Source organism: Budorcas taxicolor, chromosome 19, assembly GCF_023091745.1.
Source record: "Budorcas taxicolor isolate Tak-1 chromosome 19, Takin1.1, whole genome shotgun sequence".
Taxonomy (NCBI): Eukaryota; Metazoa; Chordata; class Mammalia; order Artiodactyla; family Bovidae; genus Budorcas; species Budorcas taxicolor.
In genome coordinates, this window is record NC_068928.1 from 36,901,997 (window position 1) to 36,924,184 (window position 22,188).

Below are 22,188 nucleotides of genomic sequence, written 5' to 3' on the forward strand. Positions count from 1 at the left end.
TGGTCGCAGTTCCAACATCCATTCTCCCTTGCATCCTGGTCCTTGCTAACAAGCAGCCTCGTTTTGATTTCTTAGCATATTAGGCTGTCATGTGGTTGAAGAGAGGCCAGCCCTCCCCAGTCCCAGAGACTGACTTTTGGCTCATCAAATTCCAACACTGTAATGCTGTTCCTTTGCCAGTGACTGTTCTGTAAAGGGACAGATGACACAATTCTGCCCAAGAGCACGTGGGTGGAAGTCTGTTTCGGTGCTTCTGAGAAACTTTACCTCACTCATACAAAGGGACCAAAAACATGACATACCCTTTTCCTGCCTTCTGGCCTTTGGTTAGTGTTGTGTGAGAACATTAAACTTGAACCTTCTACAGTCATCTCTTGTCCTTGTGGGGACAAACAGGAGGATGAAAGTCAACACCTGAAGATGGCAAAGCTGAAAGATGGAAACATTCTGAGTCACTGAGGGTCTGGTGAGCCACTAAATTAACCAGCACCAGACCAGCTCTCCCCTGGGACTTGCTAGTTGATATATTTCTTTACTGTTTAAGTCAACTGAGCCCACTCTTCTGTTACTTGCAGTACTTCCTTACTGATTCATCATTGTCTTATTGTCTGTTTATTTCCTTCAGGAAGCTAGTCAAAATTCCATATCATTTATTCCTTTGTGTACTTATCTTTTGCCTGAATACACCACTCTCCCTTCATTCCATAATGTAAATTCTATGAGGGCAGGGGCCTTCTCCGTCTTCTTCATCACTTATCTCCAGTGTCCAGTATGATACAAGAGGCCTGCAATAAACATGTGTCAGATGAATAAAGAAAGAGTTGTTTTTCTATGATTACTTGCTTTAGTTACCATCCTTCCCATTATGGCACTGATCCTGGAAGTAGAATCAACCTCTGTTTGGATATTAATTACAGATTGCACAGTCCCACAGCTTGGAATAGCACAGGCTATGGTTTAAGACATATCTGCCACTTGCCAGCCATGTGACTGTAACCTGGCTTCTCTGAATCTCCATTTCTTCAGCCTTGTCTAACTCAGTGAAACTATGAGCCACGCCGTGTAGGGCCACTCAAAATGGACGGGTGATGGTGGAGAGTTCTGACAAAACGTGGTCCACTGGAGAAGGGAATGGCAAATCACTTAAGTATTCTTGCCTTGAGGACCCCATGAACAGTATGAAAAGGCAAAAAGATAGGACACTGAAAGATGAACTTCCCAGGTCAGTAGGTGCCCCATATGCTACTGAAGATCAGTGGAGAAATAACTCCAGGAAGAATGAAGAGATGGAGCCAAAGCAAAAACACCCAGCTGTGGATGTGACTGGTGATGGAAGTAAAGTCTGTGCTGTAAAGAGCAATATTGCATAGGAACCTGGAATGTTATGTCCTTGAATCAACGCAAATTGGAAGTGGTAAACAGGAGATGGCAAGAGTGAACATCAACATCTTAGGAATCAGCGAACTAAAATGGTCTGGAATGGGTGAATTTCATTCAGATGACCATTATATCTACTACTGTGGGCAAGAATCCCTTAGAAGAAATGGAGTAGCCATCATGGTCAATAAAAGAGTCTGAAATGCAGTTCAGTTCAGTTCAGTTCAGTCGCTCAGTCATGTCTGACTCTTTGTGACCCCATGAATCACAGCACGCCAGGCCTCCCTGTCCATCACCAACTCCCGGAGTTCACTCAAACTCATGTCCATCGAGTCGGTGATGCCATCCAGCCATCTCATCCTCTGTCATCCCCTTCTCCTCCTGCCCCAAATCCCTCCCGGCATCAGGGTCTTTTCCAATAAGTCAACTCTTCGCATGAGGTGGCCAAAGTATTGGAGTTTCAGCTTTAGCATCAGTCCTTCCAATGAACACCCGGGGCTGAATTCCTTTAGAATGGACTGGTTGGATCTCCTTGCTGTCCAAGGGACTCTCAAGAGTCTTCTCCAACACCACAGTTCAAAAGCATCAATTCTTCGGCGCTCAGCTTTTTTCACAGTCCAACTCTCACATCCATACAGGACCACTGGAAAAACCATAGCCTTGACTAGACGGACCTATGTTGGCAAAGTAATATCTCTGCTTTTCAATATACTATCTAGGTTGGTCATAACTTTCCTTCCAAGGAGTAAGCATCTTTTAATTCATGGCTGCAATCACCATCTGCAGTGATTTTGGAGCCCCCAAAAATAAAGTCTGACACTGTTTCCACTGTTTCCCCATCTATTTCCCATGAAGTGGTGGGACCAGCTGCCATGATCTTAGTTTTCTGAATGTTGAGCTTTAAGCCAACTTTTTCATCCTCCTCTTTCACTTTCATCAAGAGGCCTTTTAGTTCCTCTTCACTTTCTGCCATAAGGGTGGTGTCATCTGCATATCTGAGGTTATTGATATTTCTCCCGGCAATCTTGATTCCAGCTTGTGCTCCTTCCAGCCCAGCATTTCTCATGATATACTCTGCATAGAAGTTAAATAAGCAGGGTGACAATACGCAGCCTTTTCCTATTTGGAACCAGTCTGTTGTTCCATGTCCAGTTCTAACTGTTGCTTCCTGACCTGCATATAGGTTTCTCAAGAGGCAGGTCAGGTGGTCTGGTATTCCCATCTCTTTCAGCAATCTCAAAAACAACAGAATGATCTCTGTTCATTTCCAAGGCAAACCATTCAATATCACAGTAATCCAAGTCTATGCCCCAACCAGTAATGCTGAAGAAGCTGAAGTCGAACAGTTCTATGAAGACCTACAAGACCTTCTAGAACTAACACGCAAAAGAGATGTCCTTTTCATTATAGGGTATGGAATGCAAAAGTAGAAAGTCAAGAAATACCTGGAGTAACAGGCAAATTTGGCTTGGAGTACAGAATGAGGCAAGGCAAAGGCTAATAGAGTTTTGCCAAGAGAACACATTGGTCATAGCTAACACCCTCTTCCAACAACACAAGAAAAGACTCTACACATGGACATTACCAGATGGTCAATACTGAAATCAGATTGATTATATTCTTTGCAGCCAAAGATGGAGCAGCTCTATACAATCAGCAAAAACAAGACTGAGAGCCGACTGTGGCACAGATCATGAACTCCTTATTGCCAAATTCAGACTTGAATTGAAGAAGTGGGGAAAACCACTAGACCATTCAGGTATGATCTAAATCAAATCCCTTATGATTATACAGTGAAAGTGAGAAATAGATTCAAGGGATTAGATCTGATAGACAGAGTGCCTGAAGAACTATGGATGGAGGTTCATGACATTGTATAGGAGGCAGTGATCAAGACCATCCCCAAGAAAAAGAAATGCAAAAAGGCAAAATGGTTGTCTGAGGAGGCCTTACAAATAGCTGTGAAAAGAAGAGACGCGAAAGGCAAAGGATAAAAGGAAATATATACCCATTTGAATGCAGAGTTCCAAAGAATAGCAAGGAGAAATAAGAAAGCCTTCCTCAGTGATCAATGCAAAGAAACAGAGGAAAACAATAGAATAGAAAAGACTAGAGACCTCTTCAAGAAAATTAGAGATACCAAGGGAACATTTCATGGCAAAGATGGGCACAATGAAGGACAGAAATGGTATGGACTTAACAGAAGCAGAAGATATTTTTAAAAGGTGGCAAGAATACACAGAACTATACAAAAAAGATCTTCACGACCCAGATAATCACGATGGTGTGATCACTCACCTAGAGCCAGACATCCTGAAATAGGAAGTCAAGTGGGCCTTAGGAAGCATCACTACAAACAAAGCTAGTGGAGGTGATGAAACTCCAGTTGAGCTATTTCAAATCCTGAAAGATGATGCTGTGAAAGTGCTGCACTCAATATGCCAGCAAACTTGGAAAACCCAGCAGTGGCCACAGGACTGGAAAAGGTCAGTTTTCATTCCAATCCCAAAGTAAGGTAATGCCAAAGAATGCTCAAACTATCACAATTGCACTCATCTCACACACTAGCAAAGTAATGCTCAAAATTCTACAAGCCAGGCTTCAACAGTATGTGAACCGTGAACTGCCAGATGTTCTGGCTGGATTTAGAAAAGGCAGAGGAACCACAGATCAAATTGCCAACATCCACTGGATCAAGAGAGTTCCAGAAAACATCTACTTCTGCTTCATCGATTATGCCAAAGCCTTTGACTGTGGATCACAACAAACTGTGGAAAATTCTGAATGGGAATACCAGACCACCTGACCTCTTGAGAAAGCTGTATGCAGGTCAAGAAGGAACAGTTAGAACTGGACGTGAAACAACAGACTGGTTCCAAATAGGGAAAGGACTACGTCAAGGCTGTATATTGTCATCCTGCTTATTTAACTTATATGCAGGGTACATCATGAGAAACGCTGGGCAGGAAGAATAACAAGCTGGAATCAAGATTGCCGGGAGAAATATCAATAACCTCAGATATGCAGATGACACCACCCTTATGGCAGAAACTGAAGAAGAACTAAAGAGCCTCTTGATGAAAGTGAAAGAGGAGAGTGAAAATGTTGGCTTAAAAGTCAACATTCAAAAAACTAAGATCATGGCATCTGGTCTCATCACTTTATGGCAAATAGGTGGGGAAACAGTGGAAACAGTGACAGATTTTATTATTTGGGCTCCAAAATCACTGCAGATGATGACTGAAGCCATGAAATTGAAAGAAGCTTGTTCCTTGGAAGAAAAGTTATGACCAACCTAGACAGCATACTAAAAGGCATAGACATTACTTTGCCAACAAACATTCGTGTAGTCAAAACTATGGTTTTTCCAGTAGTCACAACTATGGTTTTTCCAGTAGTCACGTATGGATGTGAGAGTTGGACTATAAAGAAAGCTGAGTGCCAAAGAATTGATGCTTTTGAACTGTGGTGTTGCAGAAGACTCTTGAGAATCCCTTGGACAGCAAGGAGATCCAACCAGTCCATCCTAAAGGAAATCAGTCATGAATATTCATTGGAAGGACTGATGCTGACACTGAAACTCCAATACTTTGGCCACCTAATGCAAAGAACCAATTCATTTGCAAAGATCCTGATGCTGGGAAAGATTGAAGGTGGGAGGAGAAGGGGACAACAAAGGATGAGATGGTTGGATGGCATCACCCATTCAATGGACATTAGTCTGAGTAAACTCCAGGAGTTGGTGATGGGCAGGGAGGCCTGGTGTGCTACAGTCCATGGGGTGGCAAAGACTTGGACACCACTGAGCAACTGAACTGAACTGAATTGAAATAAGACTGTGTATTTATGAAGCAAGTGGTTCGCAGTCAGTGTTCAAGATTATTTCTTCTTAACACCAACGTGCACACCTGGCTGGAAGAAGAGCTGAAGGGTAAATGTGTTGTGTAGCAATAAATTGGATCCACTCCTGAAGCTGGTGCCCCAAATCTGCTCTTCCCTAAATTTTTAAAATATTAATTTATTTTAATTAGAGGCTAATTACTTTACAACATTGTAGTGTTTGTTTGTTTGGTTCTTTTGCCAAACATTGACATGAATCAGCCGTGGATGTACATGTGTCCCCCATCCTAAGCCTTCCTCCCCCCTCCCTCCCCATCCCATTCCTCTGGGTTGTCCCAGTGCACCGGCTTTGAGTGCCCTGTTTCATGCATCGAACTTGGACTGGTCATCTATTTCACATACGGTAATACATGTTTCAGTGCTATTCTCTCAAATCATCCCACCCTCGCCCTCTCCCACAGAGTTCAAAAATCTGTTCTTTATATATGTGTCTCTTGCTGTCTCGCATATAGGGTCATCCTTACCATCTTTCTAAATTCCATATATATGCATTAATATACTATATTGGTGTTTTTCTTTCTGACTTACTTCGCTCTGTATAATAGGCTCCAGTTTCATTCACCTCATTAGAACTGATTCAAATGCATTCTTTTTAATAGCTGAGTAATATTCCACTGTGCATATGTACCACAGCTTTGTTATCCATTCGTCTGCTGATGGACATCTAGGTTCCTTCCATGTCCTAGCTATCGTAAAGAGTGCTGCGATGAAAATTGGTGTACATGTGCCTCTTTCAGTTCTGGTTTCCTTGGTGTGTATGCCCAGCAGTGGGATTGCTGGGTCGTATGGCAATTCTATTTCCAGCTTTTTAAGGAATCTCCACACTGCTCCAATGCTGCTCTTCCTTAACTTTTGCCTCAGCCCAATTAAATTCTTCCCAGATAACCCCCTCAGTATGATTATCCTTTATCCTTCCCATGTCTCCACCTACAACTAGGCCAGTTCCACACAGTGCCCTCATGTCACATGAGCTTTCCTGTGACACAGGAAAAGCTTTCCCTTTGCTTCCCAGGACATAGAGGGGAAGTGGAAACAGGGCTTAGAACTGGAAGACATGTGATCCGGTTCAGTCTAGCTCTGACTAGATGAGTGACCCCAAACAAGTGATTTAACCTCTGAACTTTAACTTTATCTGCAGAACATAAGGGGTTGTAATGATGCTCATGTGGGATGTTGTAGATACACAGACTTGAAAGTTATAAAACATACAAAAATTGTCGTTGTTGTTGTTGTTTCATATTTTCAGCATTCCTGCTAGTGAGATGAGAATAGAAGCAGACAATACTAAGGCTATTCTTGCAGGATTCTGGAGCATCCTGCTTTGCGTTTCCTGGCCACAGTCTGCCTAGCCAGCCACGTCAATGCTCTTCATTATTCATTCATTCAATAAATACTTATTGAGTGCCCACTGTGTGCCAAGCACTGTTGTACATTCTGGGAACAGAACAACGAAGACAGTAGACTAAATATTCAGCTCTCATAGAGCTTGCATTCTGGTAGGGAGAGGAGAAGCCTGTAGGCACTGAGGGTAAATATCCACCACCTGCAGAGTGCTGCCCATGCATATCTCTGGCCCTTTGTTACCCCACTGGTGCCAAACGGGGACAAAAAAGAGAGACAGAGAGGAGAGGAATGCAGGAAAAAGAAGTTGAAAGAATCCAATCATACTAGAATCCAGAAACGGGCCTGGTTTCATTAAAATTAAGTGTCCATACACCACTTAGCTACCTCAGTTAAGAATGCAAAACAACAAATCTAATTATGAGGAAACATTAGAGAAACCCAATACCAGAACATTCTTTTTTTCTGTTTTAATATAACAAAAGGCAAGGAAGCCTGAGGACAAATTAAGAAGACTAAAGAGACAAGAAAAATAAATATAGTACCGAATCTTGACTGCCTTCTATATTGGAGGCTGAGAGGAGAAGACTGCTATAAAGTTCATTACTGGGTCAATCGAAAAAATGGGATGGAGAAGGTATATTAAATTTATTCAAGTTATGTAATAGGATATCCTTATTCTTTGCAAATACAAAGAGAGAGAAAAAAGGAGGCAGAAAGGAGGGAACAAATGATAAGAAGTGAAAATTAATAAGCAGAAACCTCATTTTAAATTGAGTCAGGAGAACAGAAAGGGGAACTCTCACAACCTACCAACAGGTAGAGACTCAACAGGAAGAGACAGCTTTGCATCTCCAATAGAAAGGTTACTACTTTAGTTTCCAGCAGAAGGAAGGAAAATTTTCTCCTTGCTCAGAAACAGCCCAGCCAATAAGAAAGAGACTGTCACAATTGAGACAACGAAAAGCCACACTTTTTAATTCCCAGTTCCCTCTAACTCTTTGTTTATGACAGTCCCTTCCAAATCACCCTTCTCCACTAAAAAAAAAAAAGTCCTCTGCCTTGTTCTGCAGACTTGCCTGTGGGTTGCCATAGATTGCTCAGCCAGAATTGCAATTCTTTGCTGTTCTCAAGTAAACCCAATTTGCTGATAAAATAACTGGCTATTTTATTGCTTTAGATCAAAAAAGTAAATGGAGCAAATTGTTAGCAGTAGGTGAATTTGAGTAAAGATTACACAGCTTCTTTGCACTATCTTTGCAAATTCTCCAAATAAGACTTTTACAAATGTGTCCCCCGAACCCAGACTTTAAGCCCAATCCCTTTTTTAAATTGTTGCATGACCCTGAATGACTCCCTTCCTCTCTCTGGACCTCATTTTCTAGTCCAGATGGTTTCTGAGGTTCTCTCTGACTCTGGCAATCAATGTCCCACAACTCAGGTCGCTTCTAGACAGGGCTTTGGAAAGAAGATGTCTCCTCTGTCTCTCAGTCCAGCAGTTACTTCACAACTTTATCCCCCATGCACACCCGCCCTCTTTCATCAGCCATAAACTTGCCCTTGCCCATCTCGTCCACCAGCCAGCAGGCCCTGCTACTCTTTCTGAGGGCCTTAGGGCTCATCTTCTGGGAGCCTCCAGCTTCAGTTCACAACAGGCACGTGCATTTATCCCCCAAGAAACTACAGCCCCCCAAATGCTTTGCGGCAACCTCTGGGCCTTCAGTACTACCAAAGACAAAAGGTTTTTCAGCGCGGGTCAACCCCCGCATGGCTTTTTGGGAATTGTAGTTCATCTGCGAAGAGTCTGGGAACAACAGTAAGGCAGCAAGCCACCCTTCCCAGAATGCATAGCGCGCATCCTCCCCAATCCGAAGCGCGGATCTTGGAAGTAGGGCGGGGACATGGAGGAGCTGTCCGGCGCACGCGCTGTCTGTGGCTGGGGAATTCATGTGGAGGTCAGAGTGGAAGCAGGTGAGAAAGCTGGGGAGCGGCTGTGGTCCGCATTCTGGCGTCTCTGCAGTCCCCTCTCTGCGTTCCCATTCTCCTCAAGTTTGGGCGGGCGGAGTGTGTGCCTGGGTCCGCCTCGTGTCGGAGGGGAAGGGGGTGAGCCTGGGAGGAGCCAGGAATTACGTAGAGGTAGGTAGGTGTGTATGGGGGCAGGGTGAGGAATAATCCAGAAGATACTAGGAATGGAAAGGCCGAAGGGTCGGGACTAGGCGTCCTGATCACGCGAATGGAATAGTTAAGTGCACGGATAGAGATGAAGATGCTCAGAAGTTGAGGCCTGAGAAGGAGGGATAGAGGCTGAAGTGGCCGACGACGAATGGGGCGGGGAAAGACAAAGTTTTAAGTGCAAGAGCAGATTGTAGAGAGGTCAGCCGCGCTCCCGTCCACCCCGCTTCTGCTCCTACCCCCACCTGTTCCAGGGCTGTTGTTCGCGGTGCAGCTGTTTAAGACATTTTTGGCCCTGTTATTTCTCGTGATTTGTTGGCCCCAGAACGTCATCCAGAGCCTGCTTCCATAATAACAGGTTATTCATTCTTCATACCTGATGTTGAGAAACCGTGATGAGGAGTTAAGCTGTGTCTTCTAGAATTAGACCTCCAGGTTCTAATTCTCTTTGCCTCCTTCATAGCTGCGTGATCTTAGGCTTCTTTTGTAACTTAACCTCTCTTTGTGCTTCAGTTTCCTCATCTGTGTAGTCCTCTACTTCATAGGGGTTGATGTGAAGATTAAATACACCAATTGCTGTTAGAAGACTGCCTATTGTAAAGGTTAGCTGCTACTGCTGTTTTGTTGTTGGAATCACGTTCTTTTCTGTATCAAAATCACATAGAACCAACCCCACAGCCTCTCTTCTGGGGCCTGCAGGTTCAGGAGATGAGAGGCTGTTTTGGTATGGTGCTAAGTTTTCTATGGGTAATCCAGCCCGTGCCTCCTTCCCATTTTGAACCAATACCCCAGACGCCGTTTCTTAAGTAGTAGAAAAAGAAGAAAGCAGCAGAAAAAGAAGATCAGAGGAATTGATTATACACTTTTACAAGCTGCAGAGAGTTATTTATGAAATGTCTTTCAGTTGAAGATTTAGAGCTCTCAGGAGTGGGGAAATAAATAGCTAGCTTGAGAAATGCATGTGATGCCTCAGAGAGGGCTTCCTCTGAGGATTGGGGATTGAGTTGTTTTGTTTGTTTTGTTTTTACCCCCTTAGGTGTGAGTGGGTCCAGCCAAGGGAGACATGGCTGCCAAAGTGTTTGAGTCCATTGGCAAGTTTGGTCTTGCCTTAGCTGTTGCAGGAGGCGTGGTGAACTCTGCCTTGTATAATGGTGAGGCACTGAGGGGTGGTGGGTCACTGACCTTTCCCAGAGGATTTTCATTGGTCTGCCTAGCCCATGTGACACTCCTGTTGGCAGCCACTTGCTGCGAATATATTTGACCAAGAAGGCTCACCTGCTGCCATCCTGCACCATATGATGGCCTTGTCATCAGAACCTCTGTCCTTGGAGCCTTAGGTTCTCTCAGAGCCTTTCTTTACAAAGAGCCTCCCAACCTAATTGGGTGTTTCCACTTTCTCTTATTAAAGTATCAGTATGTCAGGATTTTGCTGGCCAGTTGAAATGGAGAGTCTGTTCTCTTCTGCCTGTGTGGGGAGTAACTCAGCAAGGGCTTTAGACCTTTGGTGACCTTGATCTGAGCAAAAACTTTTGCTCTGCTCTAGTTGAGTTGTTCCCAAGAAAATATCTTTGAGATGTATTGCCCAGCTTTTAACAGTGTAACCAGGCTTTAAGCTGTCTTTTGAGGACATCCCTGGCAGTCCAGTGGTTAAGACTCTGTCCTTCCATTGCAGGGAGTGCAGATTTGGTCTCTGGTTGGCGAATTAAGATCCTGCAGGTGAAGCGGTGTGGCCAAAAATTTAAAAAATAAAAACAGGTTTTCTTCCACTTTCCTGTGTGACGTTAGGCAAGTCACCTTCCCCTCCATAGGACTCAGGTTTCTCATTGGTCAAGCAGCAGGATTGAACTAGTTTATATCTAAGACACTTCCTGCTTTGATATTCTCTTAACTTTTCACTGTTGGAAAGCAGCAATAGATTGACCCATCTCACGCGAGACTCTGACAGCAGGAGGATTACTTTCAGAGTGAAGATACTGGCCCAACTATAAAGCCCAAAAAGGCAGAGACAGAAAGTGGCTGATCAGAAAAGCCTCCTCTGCTTCTGTGGCCCAGCTTTATACTCTGATCTTTTTGGCCACCCTGCATGGCTAGACTGTAATCATCATCATTAATTTCTCTCTGAAATTAGCAAGACAGCTCTATAACCCCTTCAGATTTTAGAGAAACCAAACTGTTGGAAAGAAAAAAATGAGGACTTTAAAAATTTTAGGGTTGCCATAGGAAGGGTGCTACTTCTGGGAATACTGGGTTAAATTGGAACCAGGATGGACTGTGAGTTTTAGAAGGAAGTTTTGGGAGCTGGTTCCTAGGAATGTGTTGGTGGGAGTTCACGGGTGGAGTGGTTAATCAGAAAATCAGCAGCCAGTTGTTTCAAGGAGGAAGAACGCTGAGAATAGATCCTGTTACCAAAGTCCTTAGGAGGACACGGGACAGAAAGTGATTGCTTTGTTTCGTAGCTATTAAGAAGACTCTGGAGTCCTGAAGTGTGGGAAGACAGAGCAAGAGACTTACTATATAAACAGAAAACACCAGGGGCCTTTCAGACATGATCCTTTTGGTTAAGGGTGAGGGGATTTTTCTGACCCATTGTTATCCTTCATTCCCAGTGGATGCTGGGCACAGAGCTGTCATCTTTGACCGGTTCCGGGGAGTGCAGGACATTGTCGTAGGAGAAGGGACTCACTTCCTCATCCCTTGGGTACAGAAACCAATTATCTTTGACTGCCGCTCTCGACCACGTAACGTGCCAGTAATCACTGGTAGCAAAGGTAAGTCTCATCTGTGGGTCAGGTAAAGTGGAGTGTGTGGAACAGGTGCTGTGGGATCCAGAATGGGTTGAACTTCCCTAAATATTTTTCCTGAAGAGTTTTATGTGGCTACAGAAAAAGAAGTATACAAGGATGCCTGAAGAGACATTATGAGTTCAGTTCCAGACCCCTGCAACAAAGCAAATGTTGTAATAAAGTGAGTCACACCAATATTTTTGTTTCCCAGTGCATATAGAATAGAAGTTATGTTTATCCCATACTGTATCCTATTACAGGTGCAACAGCTCTATCTCTAAAGAAACAGTGTACATACCATGATTAAAAGATACCTTATGGCTAAAAGATGCTAACCATCATCTGAGCCTTCAGTGAATTATAGTAGTAACATCACAGATCACCATAGTGAATGTAATAATATTGGAAAGTTTGGAATATTGTTAAGAGTTGCCAAAATGTGACTCAGAGAGACTTTCTTGGTAGTTAAGAATCTGCCTTGCAATGCAGGGGATACCGGTTCGATCCCCAGTCAGTGAACTAGATCCCACAACTAAGGCTGCGCATGAGCCACAGCTAGAGAGTCCCCATATCGCAGCAAAAGATCCCATGTGCCACAACTAAGACCCAAAGCAGCCAAGTAAATATCTTTAAAAATGCGATACAGACATGAAGTGAGCAGGTGCTGTTAGAAAAATGATGGTAATAAACTTGCTTGATAAAGTGTTGCCCCAGACCTTCAATTTGTAGGAAATACAGTGTATGCGAAGCACAAATATATGAGATGTGCCTGTATATTCAAGATACACACACAACTATGAATTCAGAGAAATGGACGGATGTATTTCAGTAGTCGCATCGCAATCCAGCTTTAAAGAAATCTGAGTGTGCCTCTGCTCTCTCGGTTGGCCCTTCCCATCAGCTCTTGCCCCCGGGGTGACTGTACGCTGATCCAGCCGTTGTGTTGCCTTCTCAGCTGGCTTGCCCTTGGCCTTGCTTCTAGACCTGTGTTTCCAGCAATGCTGTCCCCACGCTGTTAACCTCCTGGGCCGGGACCCACACCCTGAGCAACTTGGTGTCTGACATGCCACCGACTCCCTGGTTGGAGCCTGAAATGAATTATTGTCACGGTTCTCCCCTCCCTGCCCCTCCCATGGCAGTAAATGGAGCGGCAGGTGCTGGCTCGGCTGTGACCTTTCTGTGCAGGAAGAGGGGATCGCGTGGATGTTGCTGGTCCTCGGCAGATGTTTGCTTTCTATAGTAGTGTCAGGCTTTGTGCTGCGTCGGAGGGTGGGGTACGTCAGCAATGAGTAAAGCGGGAGCCTTTAGGAGTTCGATCTAGCAAGGGAGACAGGCGTGGACAGGCGTTAGGAGTGGGATGTGGTATGCAGCATGGAGGGGAGCAGAGAGGAGCTGTGAGGAGCGGGTGTCTGTGCTGGTGCTTGAGAGTGAGAAGTGCGTTGGACAGGGGAGGGGACAGGGTATTGTCTAATCTGTCCTGTTTCTCCCAACGAGGGAGAGGACGAGCCTCCTGTAAAGGGTCTGGCCTGCCTACTATATCAGAGGAAATCAACAGTGGGGTGGGGTTCATTAAGAAACATCTTCAGTTCAGTTGCTCAGTTGTGTCCAACTCTTTGTGACCCCATGAATCGCAGCACACCAGGCCTCCGTGTCCATCACCATCTCTTGGAGTTCACTCAAACTCACGTCCATCGAGTCAGTGATGCCATCCAGCCATCTCATCCTCTGTTGTCCCTTTCTCCTCCTGCCCCCAGTCCCTCCCAGCATCAGAGTCTTTTCCAATGAGTCAGCTCTTTGCATGAGGTGGCCAAAGTACTGGAGTTTCAGCTTTAGCATCATTCCTTCCAGTGAACACCCAGGGCTGATCTCCTTTAGAATGGACTGGTTGGATTTCCTTGCAGTCCAAGGGACTCTCAAGAGTCTTCTCCAACACCACAGTTCAAAAGCATCAATTCTTCGGCACTCAGCTTTCTTCACAGTCCAACTCTCACATCCATACAGGACCACTGGAAAAACCATAGCCTTGACTAGACGGACCTTTGTTGGCAAAGTAATGTCTCTGCTTTTGAATATGCTATCTAGGTTGGTCATAACTTCTTCCAAGGAGTAAGCATCTTTTAATTTCATGGCTGCAGTCACCATCTGCAATGATTTTGGAGCCCCAAAAAATAAAGTCTGACACTGTTTCCACTGTTTCCCCATCTATTTCCCATGAAGTGATGGGACCAGATGCCATGATCTTCGTTTTCTGAATGTTGAGCTTTAAGCCAACTTTTTCACTCTCCTCTTTCACTTTCATCAAGAGGCTTTTTAGTTCCTCTTCACTTTCTGCCATAAGGGTGGTGTCATCTGCATATGTGAGGTTATTGATATTTCTCCCGGCAATCTTGATTCCACCTTGTGCTTCATCCAGCCCAGTGTTTCTCGTGATGTACTCTGCATATAGGTTAAATAATTTATCTTAAAGGCCTTAACGAGTGCGTGTATAACCATTTCCCACTCTAGTGCCTGGTTCAGAACTCATCTCATGGGCACTTGGTCCATATTATTGATGACTGTAAGCAGTGCCTTGGCTCCAAGCACAACTGGATTGTCAGGGGAAGTTGTAATTCCCTGGTCCTTTGACTGGTAATGAGAAGCAGCCTCTCAATGAGTCTGATAACCCCTCACCTCTGCTGCATATTTGACAGAGTGCTTTTATATTGTCTCCTTCAGTTTCCCCCAACGTGCCTGGAAGGCAGATGATATCATCCCTGTTCTTACAGATGAGGAAATAAGCTGAGAGAGGCTAAGGTTTAGTGAGGCTGTGTAATAAGTAAACATTAGAGTTAAGGCACAGCCAGGCCCTGGACTTTCAGTCCACTGGATTCACAGTCATCTCTCTGAGGCATACTCCTGCCTTGAGCCACGTTTACCTGGCCTTGGAGAGGCCTTATCCTAGTATTCTTGGCATTGGCTTATCTCTTTGCTTAGCATATTCATTATTCCAGAGATTCCACGGCACTTACTAGACCTATAATCTGAATTTGCTCATGTCAGAGGGCATTCAGGACATGGAAAAGCTGTCATCACCAGAATCCTTTGAGAAGTTATTAGCGCTGGTGCTCTGCTGGGTTCTCTACCAAAGAAACCATGAACCTGTGCACCTCACCTTGAAGGGTTTGTTAATCAGCAACTTTACTTAAAAATTGTAGCAGATTTGGCCTAGGGGAGGTCATAGGAGGCCATGTGATTTGTATTTTTAACTCCAGCGTTTGTGCCCTGCCCTCAGATTTGCAGAATGTCAACATCACCCTGCGCATCCTCTTCCGGCCGGTTGCCAGTCAGCTTCCTCGCATCTTCACCAGCATTGGAGAGGATTACGATGAGCGCGTGCTGCCGTCCATCACTACAGAGATCCTCAAGTCCGTGGTGGTGAGTGAGCAGGGCCTCGTCCTCGAGCCCAGCCCCCAAGAGCGCACTCGGTGGCAGGAAGAGCTTGGTGATGACTGATTGGGATTCTGCTTCTTTGCAATCATGACTGGCTCCTCTGCCTTCCCTTGGAACCAGGCTCGCTTTGATGCTGGAGAACTGATCACCCAGAGAGAGCTGGTCTCCAGACAGGTGAGCGATGACCTCACAGAGCGAGCAGCGACCTTTGGGCTCATCCTGGATGACGTATCCTTGGTAAGGGTCTTGGGGAGCCGGAGGGGTGGGGGTAGGGGGGTGCCTGGCTCCATTTCTGGGTAGATACTGTGAGGTCCTACCTTCCACTTTCCTTGATGAAGACTGGAAAACATGGAATCTTCTTAGTGGTATGAGACAGTCTCCTTGGGTTTATTTTCAGATGAGGGTTCTTTTACTGCCCCTGTGCTGCAGACGTTTCTGTTTTGATTTTTGATCCTACCCAGGTGGTCCCTAGCCACTAGGTTTTTTCCCTTCCCAGGCTGAGTGTTGCTCACGGGTCCCCAGGAAGCGCTGTCACGTTCACCTCATTTGACGCAGAAACTGCCTGATAGAGACTAGGGAGCGGCTTGCATAGTCTCTTCTCCCGCGCACAGACCTCCCAGCCTGACCCCCGGGAATTTCCCAACAGCTAGGGCTTGAAGTGCAGTGACGTGAACTCTGAGAACTCCCCGTGAAAGGTGATAGAGTGTAAATGAATGGTTCTGTCCCCCAAAGCCTGGTATGGGGGCATCTCTGAGGCATGAGTTACCCTCTTGAGACTGTGTGGTCTGTGTATTTATACGACATTGAATGCCGCAGTGCAGACAGAAAGCAATACAGGCAGGATAGCATTTCAGATCAGGGAGGGTGAGGGAAAGGGGTCTTGTTTCTGATTCTCTGGGGAAAATCATTTGGAGTGATTTGTTCGGTTAGTGAGGTAGGGTGTTTCCTGTTCCGTTCTCCTGCGCGTCACTGGGGAAAGGCACCGTTTCCCACTCAACATCTGTGCAGCTGTTTAAACAGTCACCCTGTGCACACCCATTGCTCACCCCAGGACACTGCCTCCGTGGAAGGCTTTTGGGTTCCCTCTACTGGCAAGACGCCAGGCTGCAGCCACTTGGCCCTTGCGACCAGAGCAGTTTCTCAGGCCCTCCCACTTAGTGTTAATCTAAACACCTTGGTCATGAGAACATAGTAAGTAAAAACCTAAGGAGAACCTTGGCATTTTGCTAAATTTTAACCACGTAGTCCATTCTGGGGAAATGCGGGTTGACCACAAGAAACGGTCTAAGAGGTGTGAGGAGAAAATTAGGTTTCATGGGGAGTTTGCTGCCTTCAGCTGGCCCTTCTGGAAAGAAATTTTATTCCTTAATTGCACATTTCATTTTCATTTCTCAGGGTCGTATTTTCTTCCCCAAACTTTGAGCAGGAGTCCAGAAATGGAGCAAGCAAGGCAGAACAGCTGCAGTGTAAGAGTTAGGAGTGTTAAAAGTTCTGAAAAGACAGTGGGCTGCAGTTTGCTCTCCAGAAGAGGTTTTGAGCTGCCAGTTTTTTTTAAAGCAGAGATTGGGAGTGTGGGGGTGGAATGAAACAAGTAGAATTTGATAGCAAAACCCATACTAGTCTCCCCTTTATTCTTCCCGTTTAATAAAAAGTTAGATAAATAAATTAGGCTTTCGGAGTGCTGAGCTCTGTTCCCGTAGTTTGCACTTGATCACTTATGTTACTAGGGACGGCCTGTGCATAATCAGAATTTTAAACCTTCACCCTAAGCAATAATCTTCACCTGCTTTCTCTTTCTTTTAAACCCTTTACCAGAAGGACTTGCTCATAGGAATACTGTGATTTGCAAAATCATGATTTGGAAGTCTCACTCATCCTCCTCCTGTTTTGTGATGGAGATGCTGTGAGAAAGCAGTGGACTGGTTAATCCATGAGCAGAGAGCCTCACACTCTTGAATCCCTGGGAACCAGCTGCGTGCCTCACTCTCAGGGGCTCAGTTTTCCATCTGGTCTCTCTGGGGGCTTTGAACAGGCCATCAAAGGGCCTTGGAAGAGCACTTGTCGGTGCTGGGGGTCCTGGAACCCACTGTTCTCCTCCCCTGGGGAGGTGGTCAGTTGAGTAGACACCTTCTGGTCCCCATGGCTGTTTCCTACCTGAGGACAGTGATGAACAGGAGCACGTTGGGCAGCTGAGGATTCTGGGGTGCGAACTCAGTTTGGACACAGATGTGGAGGTGGAAGGGTGTTCTGGCCTCATGTTATCTCCAGCTGCTAGAGCCATTCCTGGCCTCCTCCTCCAGCCGCCAGAGGGGCTCTGCAGCAGCCCTGTCAAAGCAATTACAGTGCCTCATCTTGCTCTCACTCTTTCCCCTTAGACACATCTGACCTTTGGGAAGGAGTTCACAGAAGCGGTGGAAGCCAAACAGGTGGCTCAGCAGGAAGCAGAGAGGGCCAGATTTGTGGTGGAAAAGGTGAGTGCTCAACCAGATGGCAGGAGCCTCTCTCCCCTTTCTCCTGTGCTCAGCCGCCCCGTTTGCTGGGTGGCCTGGAAATTCATCATCTGTCATCTCTTCTTCCGGGATCATCGGAAGGGGATTGAAAAGACTGTGCTCCTGCAATTGGTTCCAGAGTCTTTAGGGTCTAGTCAGGGATATGTGAGGTTATGTTCCTAAATCATTGAAGAGTAATTTCTTTTCCACGTCCCCAAGATCAAAAACACTCTCCCACAAATAAAAATGTTTCTTCTGGAATATTTTCAGCTTCACTGAGAAGTTGTTTTTAACCTTAGTTGCACAGTGAAAGCTGACAGTGTAAAGGATCAAACGTTGCACCAGATACACTATTATCACTGGATTTTTTTTCAAGCACTAAATCCATCCAGATGTGTCAGAGTGTGCTGGGATGCAGTGGATTTGCACAGGGCCTGGTCTTTCAGTCTTTGCAAAGGTGTATTTATTTCATGTATCTCCTTCTCCCCACCACTAATACACTTGGATTTTTATTCCTAATCCAAGATTCCTTCGTCCTTAGAATCAACCAAAGAAAGATATATGGGTAGACATTTAACTTTAGAGAATATAGACTCCATGTGGGTGGAGATTTTTTTTTTTCTTTTTTCTTCCTCTCTCCAGCATCTAGAACATATCCAAAACCATGCCTCAGGTAGATACTAGGAATCCGTAAACATTTGTTGAGTGAACAGCCCCAGAGCCTCAGTTGAGTAGCTGTGTGTTAATCTCAGGGAGGCCCTGCACCGCGCTCTCCTCCCACCCTTCTGAAAATCATACATTGTAGATAGACGTCTTCGGTTGATACAAGCTGAGAAAGCCAGGAGGTCTTGTACTGGTGCCCAAGTTCCTGGTCGGGAACCCCTTCAGCCCACAGTCTAAGGAGCATCCTGTGCCTGCTGCTCCTACTTGGCTGCACTGGTTTTGATGAAAGTCGCTTTGACTTGGGCCTGGAGGGAAAGATGAAGGTTGAGTCTACCTTTCCTTGGCCTGGGATCCTCCAGGCTCAGAGTAGGTGGCTGGCCTCAGTTGCTGTTAATGTTATTGAGGACTTTGAAATAAGACAGCTCTCTATACAGCCAACAGAAACGTGTCCCTTTAGTAGTGAGCAGTGGGCATGATGAGGGCAAGGAGAATTGAGTGAATAGTGTTTGTTGAGCCCTTCTGAAGGGAGAGAGAGGTAAAATCCCAGAGCTCATTCAGGATCCAGAGAGGGTGCCTAACACAGAGCTTTTGAGGCTGTAACCCGCCATCACGCCCCAGGGTGTCATCTTGGTCTCTGCCTCCACCCTCGCAGGCTGAGCAGCAGAAGAAGGCAGCCATCATCTCCGCCGAGGGCGACTCCAAGGCGGCCGAGTTAATCGCCAACTCGCTCGCCACTGCAGGCGATGGTCTGATCGAGCTGCGCAAGCTGGAGGCCGCAGAAGACATTGCGTACCAGCTGTCGCGCTCGCGGAACATCACCTACCTGCCTGCCGGGCAGTCGGTGCTCCTCCAGCTGCCCCAGTGAGGCCTACACCTCCTGGGCCAGCTCTACCACCTTCCTTCTCCTGCCCCAGAAATCACTGTGAAACTTCATGATTGGCTTAAAGTGAAGGAAATAAAAGTAAAATCACTTCAGATCTCTTAATTACTCAATCAGATGGAGCTCTTTGATTCTTCTCATTTCCATCCCCTTTGTTTTAATTTACCTTCCTACCCAAAATTGCTAAGTGCCTACACAGACAGCTTGGTTCCGGTCTTTGGGGCCGGCTGGCACTCCTGCCCAGGCACTGAGAATTGGCAGAAGAAAGGCAGGGCCTTGTGTGTAATGAGCTGGGAGTCAGTGGGAGGCCTGAGTAAACTTGTAGCCTCCAACCAACCCTTCATTCAGGATTTGAGGAAGATGGCACATGCAGATGAATGGTGAACACAGGCCTTGGATTTCTCCAGTGGCTCCTGCACAGACCCAGCTGAAGAGAGGTGCTGGGGAGGGTCAGAGAGGAAGTGATCCATCTCTTACCATAAAGCTGATGCTCTTTAACTGCGGGACCAGCGGAAGCAGGTGTGTACAAATGGCACGGATTGAAGAATCTGCCTCCGTGAAGGTGGGTGGGCCTGATTTGATTTGCTCTCCCCCCGCCTCAGAGTTCTGGAATGGATTTGAATAGAGAGAGCAGGCCTGGACTGAGATGAGAGTCCTGTGGCCTTCCTCTCCACCTCCCACCTTCGTGTCTCAAATACCCGGCGGATTTCCAGCTTGAAGGATTGCATCCGGCCAGAGCTGTACAGGCCTGCCAAAGACGTGTGCATCCCGTGTTCCTGGCTCCCTGGTTCAGAGACTGCCCTTCTAGAGGGCTCTGTGCCTGTGCCTTGAAGGAAATGACCATGAGAAGAAGACAAATGTGTGTAAACTATCAATAAATGACACCCAGACCTTCCAGCTCAGTTTTGTGGGTTTGTTTTGTTTGTTTGTGGGAGCCATGGGCTCAGGAAAGAACATTCCAGTAGTCTTTGTGTGCACAATTGTATCACCAGAGAGGACAGACTCTCCAGCAGGGCAGGAAATGCTTTGGTTTCAGAAAACACTGGGTTGCCGTCCAGATCCATCCCCAGCCTGAAATTAATCAGTGGTGTCAAGTGAGGTTTATCATGACATGGGTACTTAGGAGGTAAGGTTAGATGGAGGCTTGTTAACTTCCTTTGTTGTCTTTGAGTTGGGAGTTGTAGGCACATTTACTGAGAGAGGGATTGGCGTGAAATACACTGCCAAGCCCGCAGTGCGCTCTGGTTAGACTGACACACAGTAGACGGCTTCAGGTACCTTGCCTGTCATGGGGTTGTATTGCTTATTCCGCTTTATTCTGCTGTGGAAAGGCCTTGGTCTTTGAAGGGCGGGGGGAGAGAGGACAGGATTGAGAAATGAGCTGTGCTGGTCACCCACCTCAGATCCTTTCAGGAACAGAACGGGAACAACAGTGCAGTCAGCACCCACGTTGACTGCTTTAACCTCTGCTCTTGGTTTAGTCCCAGGCTCACCACCTGGCCAAGGAGAGCAGCCTCTTAAGAGGACTCGGCAGGCTGGTCTATGACCTGGATTCTGCATTTCCTCTCCCAGAGTGATAGGGCCAGCTGTCAGCTGGGAAAGGGGACAGATGCACTGATTCGGGGTGGGCTGGGGCCTGACTTCTGCTGGCACTACACCCTGCTCCCCTTCCAGGGCCCCTCCGTGGGGATCACGTCCCTTCCCACCGCTGTGAGCATGCCGACAGGAGTGTGATGGGCTCATGACCCTCAGCTGAACTTCCCGCCAAAGCTTCGTTCTGATGCTGAGCGAGCCTCGTTCAGCCCGTCACCTCACCACCTCCCTGGCATCAGTTATCTCAGAATAACTTACTACTTGTGTTTTTTGCTGTAAGAGTAGCGAGGCCTGCAAGTGGGGAGGTGCCTGAACTCAAAATGCAGGGAAGACTGGAGCAGAAAGAGCTTGACTGCTAAATAGGTTCCAGACCTGCTTCCACTCAGCGGCCTTCCTCCTTTCCTGCTGTTTATTGCTCCGGACACCCTGGTGGGTGTCGGGGGCGGGGGGGGGGAAGGGGGGGCCGGTGCAGGAGGCGCCTCTCTTCCCCAGGCCCTTTTTAAAAGAGCAGCTTGTTTCTTGCATTTGGCAGGAGATTGGATTTCCCACCCAGGTGTGTGAGGGGAGCCCTCCCCAGCTTCTGGGTTCTTTCTGCCTCCAGGTCAGCCCTTCAGCAGCAGGCAGGCCAGTTCCTGCTGATTTTGTCTGTAGCCTCCCTGCCATGAATGGTGCCAGTGGTAACCCGGGGCCTCATTCTGCCTTGACTTCCGCCAAGTAATTCTTTTCACAAATGTTCAAGGGCTGTTAACTGACTGCTTAGTCCCAGCGTCCCCTGAAGGCCTCCGGGTTTCTCCAGACACTGCCACAATGGGCTTTTATCAGCTCGGGATTCTCTTGGCCTTGGATCAGAAGCCCTGTCCTGTCCTGCCCAGGGAGGGGCCAAGCAGGAGTGTCTCCATCCCTGCCTCCTTTGGTCAGGCTGAATAGTTCCCTTGTTTGGGCCCTGAACTGGGGGAGCCGGGAAAGAAGACCCTCAAAGGTTGCTGCATTTTACACGCGTTCTGCTGGTGTGGACCCAAGTGGGAGGAGCTGTGCCGCTCCTCCCATCCCCAGGTGGGTCAAATTGAAAGAGAGAGAGAGAGAATGGAATATTGTCCAAGCTTGGTGTAGCAGATGCTCTTCTAATGAGCCAGTGGTCCAGCCATCAGCAGGGAAGAGTGTTTAGGCCGTCCCTGGACCTTTCCCATCTGCCAATACTGTGGGCAAAGCAGCCCATCCTGACTGAAAATAACCTGGGTGAGACAGTCACAGGAAGCTGTAAATGATGTCCCTGCCTTTCCTTGGCCTCCTGTTCATCCTGCACACTGTTCCAAGCTTCATTTTTCATTATTTTTATTGGAGTATAGTTGCTTTACAATGTTGTATTAGTTTCTGCTATATAGCGAAATGAAACAGCTATATGTATACACATCCCAGGTGGCGCTAGTGGTAAACCTCCTGCAATGCAGGAGACATAATGAGACATGGCTTCAATCCCCGGGTTGGGAAGATCCCTGGAGGAGGGCCTGGCAACCCACTCCAGTATTCTTGCTTGGAGAATCCCATGGACAGAGGGACCTGG

General features: G+C 46.6%; 1 protein-coding gene across 3 annotated transcripts; it reads left to right on the forward strand.

Annotated features, from left to right (window-relative positions):
* The first annotated feature begins 8,521 nt into the window (after nucleotides 1-8,521).
* On the forward strand, nucleotides 8,522-19,931 carry PHB1 (prohibitin 1). 3 transcript variants are annotated; one of them, XM_052657492.1, is made up of 7 exons: nucleotides 8,522-8,589; nucleotides 9,827-9,941; nucleotides 11,397-11,558; nucleotides 14,845-14,987; nucleotides 15,123-15,239; nucleotides 17,378-17,473; nucleotides 18,807-19,931. In XM_052657492.1, the coding sequence occupies exons 2-7, from the start codon at nucleotides 9,854-9,856 to the stop codon at nucleotides 19,017-19,019; spliced, it is 819 nt and encodes a 272-aa protein (XP_052513452.1). In that variant the 5' UTR covers nucleotides 8,522-8,589; nucleotides 9,827-9,853; the 3' UTR covers nucleotides 19,020-19,931. The 3 variants fall into 3 exon arrangements, with proteins under 3 accessions (XP_052513452.1, XP_052513454.1, XP_052513453.1); XM_052657494.1 differs by lacking the exon at nucleotides 8,522-8,589 and adding an exon at nucleotides 8,624-8,754; XM_052657493.1 differs by lacking the exon at nucleotides 8,522-8,589 and adding an exon at nucleotides 9,304-9,392.
* The last annotated feature ends 2,257 nt before the right edge of the window (nucleotides 19,932-22,188 follow it).

What these genes read in the sequence shown, in the direction of transcription:
- PHB1 (XM_052657492.1), top strand. Translation starts at nt 9,854, where the DNA reads ATGGCTGCCAAAGTGTTTGAGTCCATTGGCAAGTTTGGTCTTGCCTTA. An exon ending in AGTAATCACTGGTAGCAAAG is followed by an intron (nt 11,559 to 14,844) that starts GTAAGTCTCATC and finishes CCCTGCCCTCAG; the next exon opens with ATTTGCAGAATGTCAACATC. An exon ending in AGATCCTCAAGTCCGTGGTG is followed by an intron (nt 14,988 to 15,122) that starts GTGAGTGAGCAG and finishes CCTTGGAACCAG; the next exon opens with GCTCGCTTTGATGCTGGAGA.